The 15,442-nt window shown below is 42.9% G+C and overlaps 2 protein-coding genes across 2 annotated transcripts in view; one reads left to right on the plus strand and one right to left on the minus strand.

Annotated features, from left to right (window-relative positions):
- The window catches only part of LOC114592429 (tripartite motif-containing protein 10-like), a 647,260-nt gene that overhangs the window by 229,296 nt on the left and 402,522 nt on the right, over nucleotides 1-15,442 (minus strand). The gene's annotated exons all lie outside the window — the stretch shown is intronic.
- The window catches only part of LOC144326506 (uncharacterized), a 100,390-nt gene that overhangs the window by 34,587 nt on the left and 50,361 nt on the right, over nucleotides 1-15,442 (plus strand). The window contains exon 3 of the mRNA XM_077923025.1: nucleotides 13,981-14,167. Coding sequence (XP_077779151.1) covers nucleotides 13,981-14,167 — 187 coding nt within the window. The remainder of the gene's footprint in view (nucleotides 1-13,980; nucleotides 14,168-15,442) is intronic.

A 15,442-nucleotide genomic window follows, 5' to 3' on the forward strand; every position in this document is an offset into this window, starting at 1 on the left:
TACCCCCCCAAAAGAAAGCAGTCTGGTGCCACATTGGGTAGGGGTCACTGTAACACACTCTACATGGGGCTGCCTTTACAAAGAGCTCAGAAACTTCAATGGCTCAAAGAGCTGCAGACACTTTGCTGACCAGGCCTGGCTATAGGCAGCATAGGACTCCCATATTAGAACAGCTCCATCTGCCTAATAGTCTGTTTCTGGACACAATGTGCTGGTTATCACCTATAAGTCCTGCTTTGCCTAATACAAAAATGCCATGTCCTGTATTGATAGTTTTGTCCAGTATTTCAGATCTATCTCTCTCCCCCCCCCCCTGCCAAATTGGGGATTCTCTCCAAGCACCTTTGTTTGAAAGGGTGTGTGAATGTGAAAAGTCCTGCACTTAAACTCTGGGTAGCCAAGCACAGACAGACTGACAGATTCATGAGTATCTGGGTGCGTGCATGCATGTGTGACAAATTCCAGGGGGGGCATCCTGTGAGGCTGCAGGAGATTGGAATGGATTGTTTTGAAGTCACTTCAGTACCAGGTGGAAGAAGAAAACCAACTGCCCACCAACCCCCCTCCCTGCCCTGCCCTGGATTCACCACCCTGTTCCTTGTTTTACTGCCCTGTATTTTGCCTCACACTTACTAAGCTAAATTTTGGCTTAGTTTTGGTTTAGCAAACCAGACTAGCATGCCACCTTCAAACCTGAAATCTTTTTTCCTCCCGGTTTTTTTTTTTTTTAATAAATATTTTATTACATTTTTTCCAGATAAAAATACACAACACAGAAAACAGAGAAAACAAGAATAGAAAAGAAAAAAGAAAGAAAAACTGATTTTTTCCAAAGCTTGTTTCAAACCTCCAGCGAACTTCCCCACATCTCCCGCACAATGCAGTCTTATTAATAAATTTGTCAGCAAATTATAACCTTGTTTCATGTGTTTCTTTTGTACTTTCAATTACATTTTAAGTCTAAATTACTTATTATCCATTTACTCTATAAACACATATATTGTCCTTTTTAAACATTTAAACCTTGGTTCTTTCATTAATATTAACTGATTTCATATATATTCCACTCTCATTGCTGGAGCTAACCTTCCAAATCGTGCGAAGTCCTATAATTCATATAACTTATAAAAAATTTTCAGATAGTCCTTAAATTTTTTCCAGTCCTCCTCCATTGCTTCTTCTCCCAAATCTCGAATCCTGGCAGTCATCTCGGCCAGCTCCATGTAGTCCATCAATTGCGTTTGCCATTCTTCCAGTGTGGGCAAATCTTGAGTCTTCCAGTATTTAGCAATAAGAATTCTTGCTGCTGTGGTTGCATACATAAAGAACGTTCTATCCTTTTTTAACACCTTTTGGCCCACAATGCCCAAGAGGAAGGCCTCCAGTTTCTTAGGAAAGGTGTACTTAAACACCTTTTTTAACTCATTGTAAATCATTTCCCAGAAGGCCTTCACTCTTGGACAGGTCCACCAAAGATGAAAGAATGTCCCTTCAGCCTCCTTGCACTTCCAACATTTATTATCAGACAAATGGTATATCTTAGCCAGCTTGACTGGGGTCATGTACCACCTGTATATCATTTTCATAATATTTTCTTTCAGGGCATTACATGCCGTAAATTTCATACCGGTGGTCCCTAACCTTTCCCAGTCTTCAAACATAATGTTGTGCCCAATGTCCTGAGCCCACTTAATCATGGCTGATTTAACTGTCTCATCCTGAGTGTTCCATTTAAGCAGCAAGTTATACATTCTCGATAATACCTTGGTCTTTGGTTCTAACAGCTCTGTCTCAAGTTTCGATTTTTCCACCTGGAATCCTGTTTTTTTATCCAACTTAAAAACCTCATTAATTTGGGCATAATGAAACCAAACTTGCACCTTATCCTTTAATTTTTCATAGCTCTGCAACCTCCAGTTGTCTCCAATTTTTTCTATTAATTCCCAATATTTCGGCCAGCCGGCCTCCATATTGGGTTTTTTCCAAGCCTTGGCCTCCACTGGTGATAACCACCTCGGAGTCTTACTTTCAAGTAAGTCTTTATACTTTGTCCAGACCATAAATATTGCTTTCCTGACAATATGGTTTTTAAACATTTTGTGTGTTTTTACCTTGTCATACCACAAAAAAGCATGCCATCCTAACGAATTATTAAAGCCTTCCAGATCGAGGACATCAGTATTCTCTAGCAAAATCCAATCTTTCATCCAGCAGAAGGCTGCAGCTTCGTAGTATAACCTTAAGTCTGGCAGGGCAAACCCCCCTCTTTCTTTTGCATCAGTTAGTATTTTGAACTTTATTCGGGGCTTTTTGCCCTGCCAAACAAACTTTGAGATATCCTTCTGCCACTTTCCAAAACATTCCACTCTGTCCACGATCTGCAAGGCTTGAAACAAAAACAACATTTTTGGCAAAACGTTCATCTTTATAGCTGCGATTCGGCCTAACAAGGAAAGTTTCAGTCTTGACCAAATTTCTAGGTCTTTTTTAACTTCTGACCAACATTTTTCATAATTATCTTTAAATAAATTCAATTTTTTGGAAGACAAGTTAACCCCCAGGTATTTCACTTTTTTAACCACATTTAAGTCTGTTTCCCTCTGAAACTCATCTGTTTCTGAAGATGTCAAGTTCTTTCCAAGTACCTTAGTTTTTTGTTTATTCAACTTAAATCCCGCCACCTGACCAAATTCTTGAATCAGTTCCAAAACTCTTTTTGTACTAGATTCTGGCTCCTGTAATGTTAAAACCAAGTCATCTGCAAAAGCTTTCAACTTGTATTGTTTCGCTCCGACCCGTATTCCTTGTACCAGCCGGTCTTTCCTAATCATATTCAGCAACACCTCCAGGACCGAGATAAATAATAAAGGGGAAAGGGGGCACCCCTGCCGTGTTCCTTTTTCAATATGGAACTCTTCTGTCACCACATTGTTCACTATCAACTTAGCTTTTTGTTCTGAATAAATTGCTTCTATACCATTTTCAAACCACCGTCCCACTCCCATCCCTTCCAAGTTTTTCTTCATGAACTTCCAAGAAATATTGTCAAAGGCCTTCTCTGCATCAATAAATATTAACACTGCTTTAGTGTTAATATTTGTTTGCAAAAGTTCCAGAATATCAATAATGTTCCTGGTATTATCAAACAAATGCCTGCCTGGGAGAAAGCCTGCTTGGTCCTTATGAATTACTTCATTTAGTACTTTTTTAAATCTACTTGCCAAAATGTCTGCAAATATTTTGTAATCCACGTTTAGGAGTGAGATGGGACGGTAGTTCTTAAGTTGAGTCTTTTCAGTTTCCACTTTAGGTATCAATGTGATGAATGCTTCTTTCCATGTTTCTGGTGCCCTCCCTCCCCCCATAATCTGGTTGCAAACCTCCATTAATGGTTGTGTCAGGTAATCTTTTAACATCCTATAATACTTGGAGGTGAGCCCATCCGGACCTGGAGATTTGCCTAACTGCATATTCTGAATGGCATCCTCAATTTCCTGTTGTGTTATTTTGTGATTCAAGATTGATCTCTTCTCCTGGGGCAGTTCTGGTAGGCCATTGTCTTTCAAAAACTGATCCATCTCAGACACTTCCTTGGGCCCTTGGGTATACAATTTTTTAAAGTACTTCTGGAAACACTTTCTAATTTCTCCCGGTTTCTGAATGTTTTTCCCTTCAACCTCTAGGTTGGTAACATAGTTTAATTTTTGTCTTTTTTTCAACTGCCATGGTAGCAGTTTTCCACATTTGTTCGCAGATTCAAAGGATCTTTGTTTCATTTGTTTAATTTTCCATTCCACTTCTTGGTTTATCAGTTTCGTATATTGTGACTGGTGGAACTTTATTTCTCTTAGAATCTCTTTTGATTTTGGATTGGATCTTAACTTTTTCTCTCCATCTCTTATCTTCTCTAATATCTTATCCTTTTTTCCATTCCAGAGTTTTTTCTTAATCGTATTCTGTTGTATCAGAAACCCTCTCATTACCGCTTTACTTGCGTCCCAGATTGTTCTTTTTTCCACCGAAGTATTCAAGTTGATTTCAAAATAATCCTTTAAAGTTTTTTGGGCCTTCTTTACAATCTCTTGATCTCTTAACAGGTTGTCATTCATTTTCCATCTGAAGGAGCCGGCTGTGATGAATCTCACTTCCATTTTCAGAGCGTTATGGATGTGCGTTATTTTTTCCTCCCGTTTTGGTTTGGAAGTTGGAGGAAAGTCAGATTCATGATCTGCGACTGCCCATTTATTTGGACTTTTCAGCACTGTGGCCGCTGTCGCCCTTAAGCTCATGTCAGCAATGTCGAGGCAGCACGATAACCATATATATATGCAATGGGCAATCTTTACAGAATTCCTTCAAACCATAACAAGTACAAAATGAAATCTTTAGTCTCAAAGTCTCTGGAAATCTTTAAATGAAGTGAGGTACCAGACTTTGCAGGATGAAAGACAAGCTGTGAAGCTTTGTGTGTTCAGCAAATATGATGTCCAACACTGAACAGTGATTCCGGATATTGACTACTGTTTTGTGGAATTCTTGTCAGCGTGGTGGGAGGATATAGAATTGCTTCATAAACTGAAAATAAAATTTTGCAGGCGATGACCTGCATGACATACCACTTTACAAAAATTATAAACTATAATACAAACAGTAATGAAAAAGAGTACATACCCCATCTTATTTCGAATGAATGTATGTAAATGAAAATATCAAATGCTATGGAACAGTGCTCATGTAATAATGTAGTCACTGCTACTAACAATATATTTTGAAAAACATATAAAGCCAACTCCAGGTGGTGCTAATAACAAGGAGTTTGAGTTTAAAGGTACGTACAGTGCAAAGTAACAATACAAATACAAGGAGATTGGGATAAAAGGAGCAGTGTAAAGTTACAGATAAAATAAAAATAACCGAACAACACAATTAAGGGTTAACTCAGAGTTTAGACCCCCTGGATAAATGGTTTTAAACATGAAAATAAATTGTGTTTCTTGCTGCCGTAACTATCACTCATAATCTTTTCTGATGCTAATTGCCTTCTGATTCACCCATAAAACTGTAAATAATAGATCTGTATCTGAATGATTATGAGAAAATGTTCTACCAGAGGTGCCTCCAAATTAGCATTACGAATACGTGATTGGTGTTCACCAATCCGAACCCCCACAATAAATTACAAGGACATCAAATCAGGTAGACTACGTCTTTGGTTTGACAGGTACTAAATTGATGAATAATAAATCTGAAGTTCGTTTTCTCATCCTACATTTCTTTAGTCTGTGAGGCAAATGGGCAAGATGAGCATCTACCACATCTATGATGTCCAGTGGGGCCGGAAGTGCTAATGGTGAACGGAATGATTTTTTTCAGAATTTATGTCTGTATGTACTAACATATCTTTAATGGATTTGATCTGCCTCAGGCCTATCAGAGGAAACTCATTACACCCTGGTATGTTCCAGAATACATGCTAATGTTTGCGTATTATTCTGATGATTCTATCCGCATGAGAGGTGTATTCTAATGATCCCGTGACACGGTTTTGAGAATGTGAGGTGGTAGTGGGACTGAGAAGAAATGTTTGATCCTTTGTGAGGGATTTAATTTTGGATCTGTTAACAATGGTAGAAGGATATCCCCTGGAACAAAGAGAATGAGCTAGGATATCTGCACTATTATAAAAATCGTGGTTAAAAGAGGAATTTCTTTTAAGGCGTAAAAATTGTCCATAAGGTAAGTTATCCCTCAAAGAAGAATCTTTTTTCATTTCGAAATTTAAATGTGGTAATTGTGAAATATATTTTACAAAATAAATAAAAAAAGAATAAAAAATATTTTTAAAAAGGGTGGCCCTGCGGGAAATGCCCCAAGCAGCGTCCCTCTGCCCAGCTTCTCTGGGTTTCACATACACCCCCCACACACCTGCCTGTGCAGGGAGGCAGACAGGCAACAAGCCAGTGGCTGTGCTGAACCAAACCCGGACAGCTGCCAGCTGCTGCCTTTGCTGCCTTCGCGTGATGTGATGGCAGCAGCGGCAGAGGCAGCAACCCTCTCATTCCACTAACAAAAGGAACCTCTGAAGCCTGGTGCTGGGCTGGCTCCCTCCACCATCCCTCCACTTGGATACCCACTCACACAGAGAGAGAGAGACGCATGCACCCTCTTGCCTTCCCTCACATTGCGCACTGCCCCCAACCTCAACTTGCCCTCTTGGTCAGGCTGCCGAGAGGGAGGGGAGGGTGGGCTTCTGCTGGGCCAGAGCCGCTTCTCTTCTGGAATACACCCCCTCCACACCCCCTCCCTTTTCTGTTCTGACCGGCTGTGTTGCAGGGCCCCCGGGTATCATATAAAGACCCTCTATTTACAGCAAGAGCTGGGGAGTTGGCTGTGCAGCGATGTTTTGAAAACAAATCCTGTCCTAAGAGCGTATCTGTGTATGAACAGGGTGAGCCTGTGACCTGGATTCAGGAACTAAAGTATTAACCATCAGGAAAAAATGGCCAGGATGCCCAGGTAAAAGCAATCAGTGACCATTATCAGGTATCCTGGCAGACAGGTTTTCTGCTGTAGATCGCCCCTTCTATAATACATGTATGATGTTTTGGGGGGTGGTCTTGAGCTACAGAGGAGGCAATTTTCGAATGTCTATATAAGAGCTTGCACACCATTGTTCTAGGTTCCTCTCCTCCCTCCCTGCATGTGGGGAGTGGGGGACCCTGTTGCAACAGTTTAATAAAGATCATGCTTACTAGCTGCTTTGCTTCTCAATATTCTCTGGCTGGCCTCTGTTTTTAATAATAATAATAATCATCATCATTTATTTTTATGGTCAGAGACCAGCTTGCTGGAATTAAATGTCTGTTATATATATTTATGTATTTGTTTGCCTGGTACAATTATGAACATTTCTTTTATATCTTAGACCTTGTAATTCTCATAACAGCCTCTGTTATTTTCTCCTACTGATAGAGAACCTACTTGAGGACTCTATATGGGCTTTTAGATACTCCATAAGGGAGCAGTATTTTTAGTATAACAGCTGCATACAGGTATTACTGGACAGAGCCAATCGTCTTCCACCCCCCGTGCAATTATGGTGCTTAAAAAAAAGTGGGGCTTTTTTCCGTGAGTACTCAAACATCCCCAACATTCACCAACTGTTCAAAGTATGGCACTTACTGTAACAATTCCATGGTGAGTACCTGCACCTTTATTGCTTTAAAAGCAAGCACTGAAAAAAAGGGGTTGCTTCTTAAATTTATTGCTTTCTTTTTCATGACAGAAAACGAAGCAAAGCACTCCCCCTCTGTCCTTAGAAATTAAAATTGCCCTCCACTTTTTCTCAGTACTTCCCACGAAGAATATTTATTTCACATCCGTAGTGTACATTCAGCACGTATTGAAAATACATGGTTCCCCCCAAAAGATTCATGGGAGGGGTTGCATGTGAGGAATTCTTTGGCAGTTAGTCTGTCCGGCAGCTGCTGCTGCTGCAAGTCCCTGTTCAATGTTCCTGTGTCTCTGTGTCTGTGAAGAGAATACAGGACACTGCAAAAGACACTGTGTGTAATGAATGTGCAATAAGCCAGAGAGAGAGTGTTGCCCCTTCAGCAGACATCATACACACACACACCGACTAACAAAATCAACACAATCACTTCTGCAAATGTCCCACAAAACACTTCATTAGTTTTTCCTACCTATTCAAAGGGCTTCTGCTGCACATAACAATTCACTGATAAATGTATCTATGTACTGGCTCACTGGGAAATCTTCAGAAATTCATATAGAATCACTTGAGTGTCGGATTTACACCATTCCAACATTGTTCTGTTCAGGAAGGAAATGGCTGCCAAGGGAGGAGCTGGGGACATGAGTGAGGGCAGCCATAATCCCTAAAGTGTGAGGCCATGTACTCAGCAGCCCCTCTGTCTGAGTAATAATCTCTGGCATCCTGATACCTGAGTGTGCGACAGGTAGCCATTCCAGAAACAATAGCAAACCCAGATCAAGACAAAAGGGTGTGATTTACTGGGCTGGGAAACAGGGACATGTAAATATCTCTTTTGCATCGCTTGATGAGTGTATGGTGGACGTCAGTGGAAGGGGGGGCAAGCCCTGATACTCAGGTTTCTGTCGCCAGACCCTCCCAATTTGTGATGTAATTTATAATGTATCCATGATGTAATTTAAGGGGGTGTTGTGGGTATCTCTGTAAAACTGATCAAAGTGGGAGCCATCCTTTGCTCTGGGCTTCCTTCCTGGTGGCGGGTGGAAGTCCTGTTGCAATAGTTTTTTAAAAATAAAGATCAGGCCTCCTGGCTGCTGTTTTGCTCCTATATTCCTGGCTGGCGTCTTTGTTTGGTTGAAGCCCTATTTACCTAGGGATCCATCAGCCTCGCCATCCCCGGACCTTGGAGGGAACAAAAGTACCAGGAAAGCAAAATCTTATTTGGAGAAAAAGAGTTTATTGAAATCTGAGCAGAGTCAGCCAGCCGAATAGCTTCGGAAAACTGGCTGCGACTAACAAACCGTCAGCAACCACTCTTATACCTGAAAGCGTTCACCCACCTCCCGAACTTTCCCCAATCAGCTGGCAAGACTGCAATTTATTACCTTATTTGGCATAAAGCTATATGGTTAGCTAAGCCCCCCTCCCCTCCCTTGTAAGTGTGTTCTTCTTCATTTTCCATTGCTGAGGCAGGAAGCAGCTTCTGGCCTACATAGCTAATCACACCTGCTGCTAGCTGCCTAACCACAACTGGTAAGCTGAAGCAAAACAGGAAACAACCCTTAGCTGAAGCAATTGTGGTTTTGCTAGCTGCTTAACCACAACTGCAGCCGTTAAGCTTGAAACCTTATAATATTGAGATTAACCCTTCCCTCTCCCTTCATGGTAATCCAGGTGAGCCCAAGGATTTTCCTATAACAAGACCCTTCAACTTGCTCCTCAAAATGCAATCTGAACAAAACTGGTGAAGCAGTGAGGACAATATATTCTTGCAAGAGCTGAGAGCCAAAGTAGACACAGTCCACCTGGGGCAAAGAATGAGCTTATATTCCCTATGCACACGTTCCCTCCCTCCCTCTTCCCATTGGTTGGGTGCTACAAGGTTCTCCTTCCCCCAATTATCAAATAATAGACAAGAGGCTGAGCGTGGAGAGAAACTTCTCCTTCCTCCTCAGAGTTGCCTCCACTTCCGGCTTCACCAGCAGAGATAAAATCGGAGCTTGCAAAGGAGGGAGGGAGGGGAGGAGGCGGGAAGCGGGGCTGCATCCTGCGGAGGCGGAGGAGGGGGCTTCTTCCAAATCAAGCCTCCTAATTAAGCGCCCTCACTCCCTGCCTCCCACGCGGGGGCTCCCATTCCCGCCCCCGCTGCCCGGGATTTCGGGTGAGTGCAAAGCCAGTGGCGGGGAAGGAGGGAAGGGGCTTTGCGAGGGGGTCCAGGATGAGAAGCCCCGGGACGGGGAGAGGCGGCCCTGCACAAGATCCGGGCGGGGAGAAGAGAAGGGAGGGAAGGGAGCTGTTCTCTTAAAAGGGGGCCTTGAAGGGGGGGGGGGGTAAGCTTCCTCCTGCAGGGATCTGGTGCAAAGGGAGTTGCAGGCGAGGAGGTGGGAAAGGGGAGAGAGGTGGGCATTGCTGGCCAGGATCGCCTTAATAATAGTATTAATTTTAATATTTATACCCCAGCAGAAGACCCCTCGGAGGAGGGCCTCAGTGTCCGGCTTCCTTCCTTCCTTAGGTACCAGGCGAAAGCCTTTATCTTCTCCCAGGGGTTTGGCTCATTAAACAATCTATGGACTTCACAACTCCATTGGGGGGGAGGAGGGTTGTCGTTTTTATTTCTTACTCTGCTATACATCTCTCTGTTTTTCTATCGTATGCTGCCCTGTGATCTTTGGAGGAAGGGCAGTATAGAAATGTAAAGAATAACAGTAAAAATAGGTTTTAAAGAAGTGCTCTCTTTAAGATATCACGTGGTGTAAACGTGTATGTTGTCCTCTAGGTCCAAACACATAGTAAGAGCAAGCAGTGCTCCAAAGTGCTTATCTTGTGAACTTGCCATATAAGTTGTTTACTCCTGACCAAAGCTCCTGTTTCCCAAAAGGACTGGAGAGGGGGGTCTCCTCACCACTTTTAACCCACCCCACTTCCACCGCATGGAAGGCAGAGGACGTGTTCATTCACAATCCCAGTAAACCATGTGTGTATCTGAAGAGAACCAGGCACTGCAGCTCCTTCCCCTCTCACTGGGCTGCTGCAAGAAAAGGCAGCAGAGGAGAAGTCAGCAGGAAGAAGGAAGGGGTGAGGCCTTCTCCAAAGCAGCTCTTTGTTTCTTGAATCCTTTTCCTAAAGTAGTGGGGGCAGATTTTCTTCTTCCAGACTTTGAAATCTTAGGTGTTATTTCCACGGCAGGATTAATTGATGATAATGATGTTGCACACCAGTCCTGTAAAATGGGTGAAGAGGAATGGAAATGCTTCCCATAATTATTTATAATTAATGTATTTAAATTGTTTCTGTTACTTTTATTTGTTGTAGACAGGGTCAGAGAGATACATTCCACCAGCATCAAAACACAATAGATGCATGCTCCTCCCCAGTTTGGTGGGCTTAAGGGACAAACGACCCGTTATCATGATACACAGTTCCTGTGGCTGGAGGCTCTACACCATAGGAGTGGGTATATGAAGACCAACAGTGGTCAGTATTATTTACTAGGCTACAAGTGAATGCCAAAGAATAAGAAGCAAATTGTGTAAACTTGCCAGTCTTTTTTTTAATATAATTTTTATTAATTTTCCAATAAAAATAAATGCACAGTAAAACATCAATTTCTCATCACATATCTAATTTTCTTTTAGACTTCCATCAACCTGTCTGATAATTTTCCGTATTTATCACTTATCCTCACATTTCTTAATTTAATGTTGCATTATATATATATTGTCTTACCTTATTATTTAAACAATATTTCTACCACCCCTTCTTACAGAGCTTCCTGAAAACTTACAAACGTTATATCGTTATCACAAAAGTTTTTAATATACTCTATGAATTTATTCCAGTCCTCAGTGAATCTTTGGTCTCGCCGGTTCCGAATCCTCCCTGTTAATCTGTCCATTTCTGCGTATTCCATTAATTTCACTCTCCATTCTACTATCGTAGGCATTTCTTCTTGTTTCCACTTTTGGGCCATCAGAATTCTCGCTGCTGTTATTGCATATAAAAATAGTTTCTCATCCCTCCTGTAAACTTGCCAGTCTTACAGAGTGAGTGGGATAATTATTTATAGCACCCTGTAATCTTGTTTGTTCCTAAGCTTACATGGAAATACTGTGGTACAACAATAGTACAAATTTCAAAATAAGTACACAAAGTCAACAAAGAGACTCACAAGTTTATAATGGCACCAGCTTTCCTGGTCAAGAATCCACTTTGCCAGACTGCAGCCCACAAAAGCTTAGGCCATAATACATTTTCCAGCCTTTAAGGGCTGCAAAAGATGAATAAACAGAAGCATAGTCCATCTATGGAATCCATCCTACAGGAGACAGTGATGGCCAGCAACATGGATAGCTTGAAAAGCACAGGAGGGCAGAGGGCTCTTGTGCTCCAATCCTGCTTGCCAGTTTCCCACAGGCATCTGGTTGGCCTCTGTGAGAACAGGGTGCTGGACTAGGTGGAACTTTGCCTGATCCAGCAGGCTCTTCTTGTTGTTGTTTAGTCGTTTAGCCGTGTCTGACTCTTCGTGACACCATGGACCAGAGCACGCCAGGCACTCCTGTCTTCCACTGCCTCCCGCAGTTTGGTCACACTCATGCTGGTAGCTTTGAGAACACTGTCCAACCATCTCGTCCTCTATCATCCCCTTCTCCTTGTGCCCTCCATCTTTCCCAACATCAGGGTCTTTTCCATGGAGTCTTCTCTGCTCATGAGGTGGCCAAAGTATTGGAGCCTCAGCTTCACAATCTGTCCTTCCAGTGAGTACTCAGGGCTGATTTCCTTCAGAATGGATAGGTTTGATCTTCTTGCAGTCCATGGGACTCTCAAGAGTCTCCTCCAGCACCATAATTCAAAAGTATCAATTCTTCGGCGATCAGCCTTCTTTATGGTCCAGCTCTCACTTCCATACATCACTACTGGGAAAACCATAGCTTGAACTATACGGACCTTTGTTGGCAAGGTGAGGTCTCTGCTTTTTAGGATGCTGTCTAGGTTTGTCATTGCTTTTCTCCCAAGAAGCAAGAGTCTTTTAATTTTGTGACTACACCATCTGCAGTGATCATGGAGGCCAAGAAAGTAAAATCTCACTGCCTCCATTTCTCCCCCTTCTATTTGCCAGGAGGCGATGGGACCAGTGGCCATGATCTTCATTTTTTTGATGTTGAGCTTCAGACCATATTTTGCGCTCTCCTCTTTCACCCTCATTAAGAGGTTAATTCCTCCTCGCTTTCTGCCATCAAGGTTGTGTCATCTGCATATCTGAGGTTGTTGATATTTCTTCTGGCAATCAGTTGTTCCATATCCAGTTCTAACTGTAGTTTCTTGTCCCACATAGAGATTTCTCCGGAGACAGATGAGGTGATCAGGCACTCCCATTTCTTTAAGAACTTGCCATAGTTTGCTGTGGTCCACACAGTCAAAGGCTTTTGCATAGTCAATGAAGCAGAAGTAGATGTCTTTCTGGAACTCTCTAGCTTTCTCCATAATCCAGCTCATGTTTGCAATTTGGTCTCTGGTTCCTCTGCCTCTTCTAAATCCAGCTTGCACTTCTGGGAGTTCTCAGTCCACATACTGCTTGAGCCTTCCTTGCAGAATTTTAAGCATAACCTTGCTAGTGTGTGAAATGAGTGCAATTGTGCGGTAGTTGGAGCATTCTTTGGCACTGCCCTTCTTAGGGATTGGGATGTAGACTGATCTTCTCCAATCCTCTGGCCACTGCTGGGTTTTCCAAACTTGCTGGCATATTGAGTGTAGCACTTTTAATAGCACCATCTTATAAAATTTTAAATAGTTCAGCTGGAATACCCTCACTTCCACTGGCCTTGTTATTTGCAGTGCTTTCTAAGGTCCATTTGACGTCACTCTCAAGGATGTCTGGCTCAAGGTCAGCAACCACACTACCTGGGGTGAACGAGACATCCATATCTTTCTGGTATAATTCCTCTGTGTATTCTTGCCACCTCTTCTTGATGTCTTCTGCTTCTGTTAGGTCCTTACCACTTTTGTCCTTTATTATGGTAATCTTTGTACGAAATGTTCCTTTCATATCTCCAATTTTCTTGAACAGATCTCTCGTTCTTCCCATTCTGTTGTTGTTGAAAAATAGAGGCAAGTAATTAAGAAAATTGCAAACTTAGCAGTTCGAAAGCACTTCAAAAGTGCAAGTAGATAAATAGGTACCGCTCTGGCAGGAGGGTAAACGGCATTTACGTGCGCTGCTCTGGTTCACCAGAAGCGGCTTAGTCATGCTGGCCACATGACACAGAAGCTGAGTATGGACAAACGCCAGCTCCCTCCGCCAGTAAAGCGAGATGAGCATCACAACCCCAGAGTCATCTGCGGCTGGACCTAACGGTCAGGTGTACCTTTACCTGATTAAGAAAATAACTTATATCAAGGAAGTTGGAAGTTGACGGCTGGAATAATTTTGTACGTTTGTGATGTATGGTTCTATTTCTTTTTGTAAGAGATGTATTGTGCTTTTTTCATTTTCTTTTCGCTTTTTAAAGCTTTCGTTTTGTGTGTGTGTGTGTGTGTGGATTTTAAACCAATAAAGATTGATTAAAAAAAATAGAAAAGGAAGGGAGGTGATGAAAGGAATTGTCAAAGGTGTTTGAAAATGGGTGGAGGCTCTTGGGAAGGGGGTGCCCAATTGGGGCTTCTCCAGGGGCAGCAGAATGTCTTGGGCAGGAGAATCCCTGCAGGGGCTCTCAGACTCCCTTGGCTTCTTCTTCTTCCCTCCCTCCCAGGAAGCTGCAACTTGCTCTGGATTCTGCGCTCCTCAGGAAGCTGAACCTGCAAACCTAGCTGAGACTGAACCTGCAAGCCTGGCCAGGATGGAAGGAGGAAGATGGACGGTTGACCTGGTCAGGCTGTCTCCCGCATCCCTCCCCACAACCTCTGAGCATTCCCTCCCAGGACCCTTGGAGAAATCTGGTGAGTTCCAGGGGAGAGGAGATGGGGACAGGGACAGATGGATGGTGGAGGGAGAAAGAGGAAAAGATGGAGAGGAGACAAATGGAAGGAAGTTCCTGACAGGAAGAAGGAAGGGGTGAGGCCTTCTCCGAAGCAGCTCTTTGTTTCTTGAATCCTTTTCCTAAAGTAGTGGGGGCAGATTTTCTTCCTCCAGGCTTTTAAATCTTAAATGTTATTTCCACGGCAGGATTGATTGATGATAATGATGTTGCACACCAATCCTGAAAAATGGGTGAAGGGGATTGGAAATGCTTCCCATAGTTATTTATAATTCATATATTTAAATTATTTCTATTACCTTTATTTTTTATAGACAGGGTCAGAGTGATACATTCCACCAGCATCAAAACATAATAGATGCATGCACCTCCCCAGTTTGGTGGGCTTAAGGGACAAAGGACCCATTATCATGATACACGATTCCTGTGGCTGGAGGCTCTACACTTAGGATTGGGCATATAAAGTCCAAGAGTGTCTGGTATTATAAGCAAATTGTGTAAAGTTGCCAATCTTACAGACTGGGGTTGTTTGTGAGAGTGAGTGAGTGGGATAATAATTTATAGCACCCCTGTAATTTTGTCCGTCCCTAAGCTTCTATGGAGATACTGTGGTACAACCTTCGTACAAATTTCAAAATAAGTACACAAAGTCAACAAAGAGACTCACAAGTTTATAGTGACACCAGGTAAAGGTAAAGGGACCCCTGACCATTAGGTCCAGTCGTGACCGACTCTGGGGTTGCGGCGCTCATCTCGCTTTACTGGCTGAGGGTGTGGGATGTGAAACACAGGAGCAGTCAATTACAACATTCCTAGAGTACATATTTAGACATGGGGAGGGATGTTTGTCCAGCCAGCAGGTAAACTTCCTGTTTCCCTCTGGGCTGTGACAGACTTCCTCCGCATGTGACTACAGGTGGGTGTGGCCTCACCTGTGCTGGTAACGACAAAAGCACAGGGCAGGGGCAGCCATCTCTCTCTTACCTCTCTTGCCTCTCTTCCATCGAACAAGCAACATCTACTAAGCTAAAGATGCCCTCTTGGCTCCCAGCCAAGAGTGGAGAAAGGGACTACAGTGGTACCTCGCAAGACGAACGCCTCGCAAGACGGAAAACCCGCTAGACGAAAGGGTTTTCCGTTTTGGAGGCGCTTCGCAAGACGAATTTCCCTATGGGATTGCTTCGCAAGATGACAGCCCATAGGGAAATATCCGGGACAGCGGGGAAGCGCAGCGCGT

Source organism: Podarcis muralis, chromosome 2 (assembly GCF_964188315.1).
Source record: "Podarcis muralis chromosome 2, rPodMur119.hap1.1, whole genome shotgun sequence".
NCBI classification, from domain to species: Eukaryota; Metazoa; Chordata; class Lepidosauria; order Squamata; family Lacertidae; genus Podarcis; species Podarcis muralis.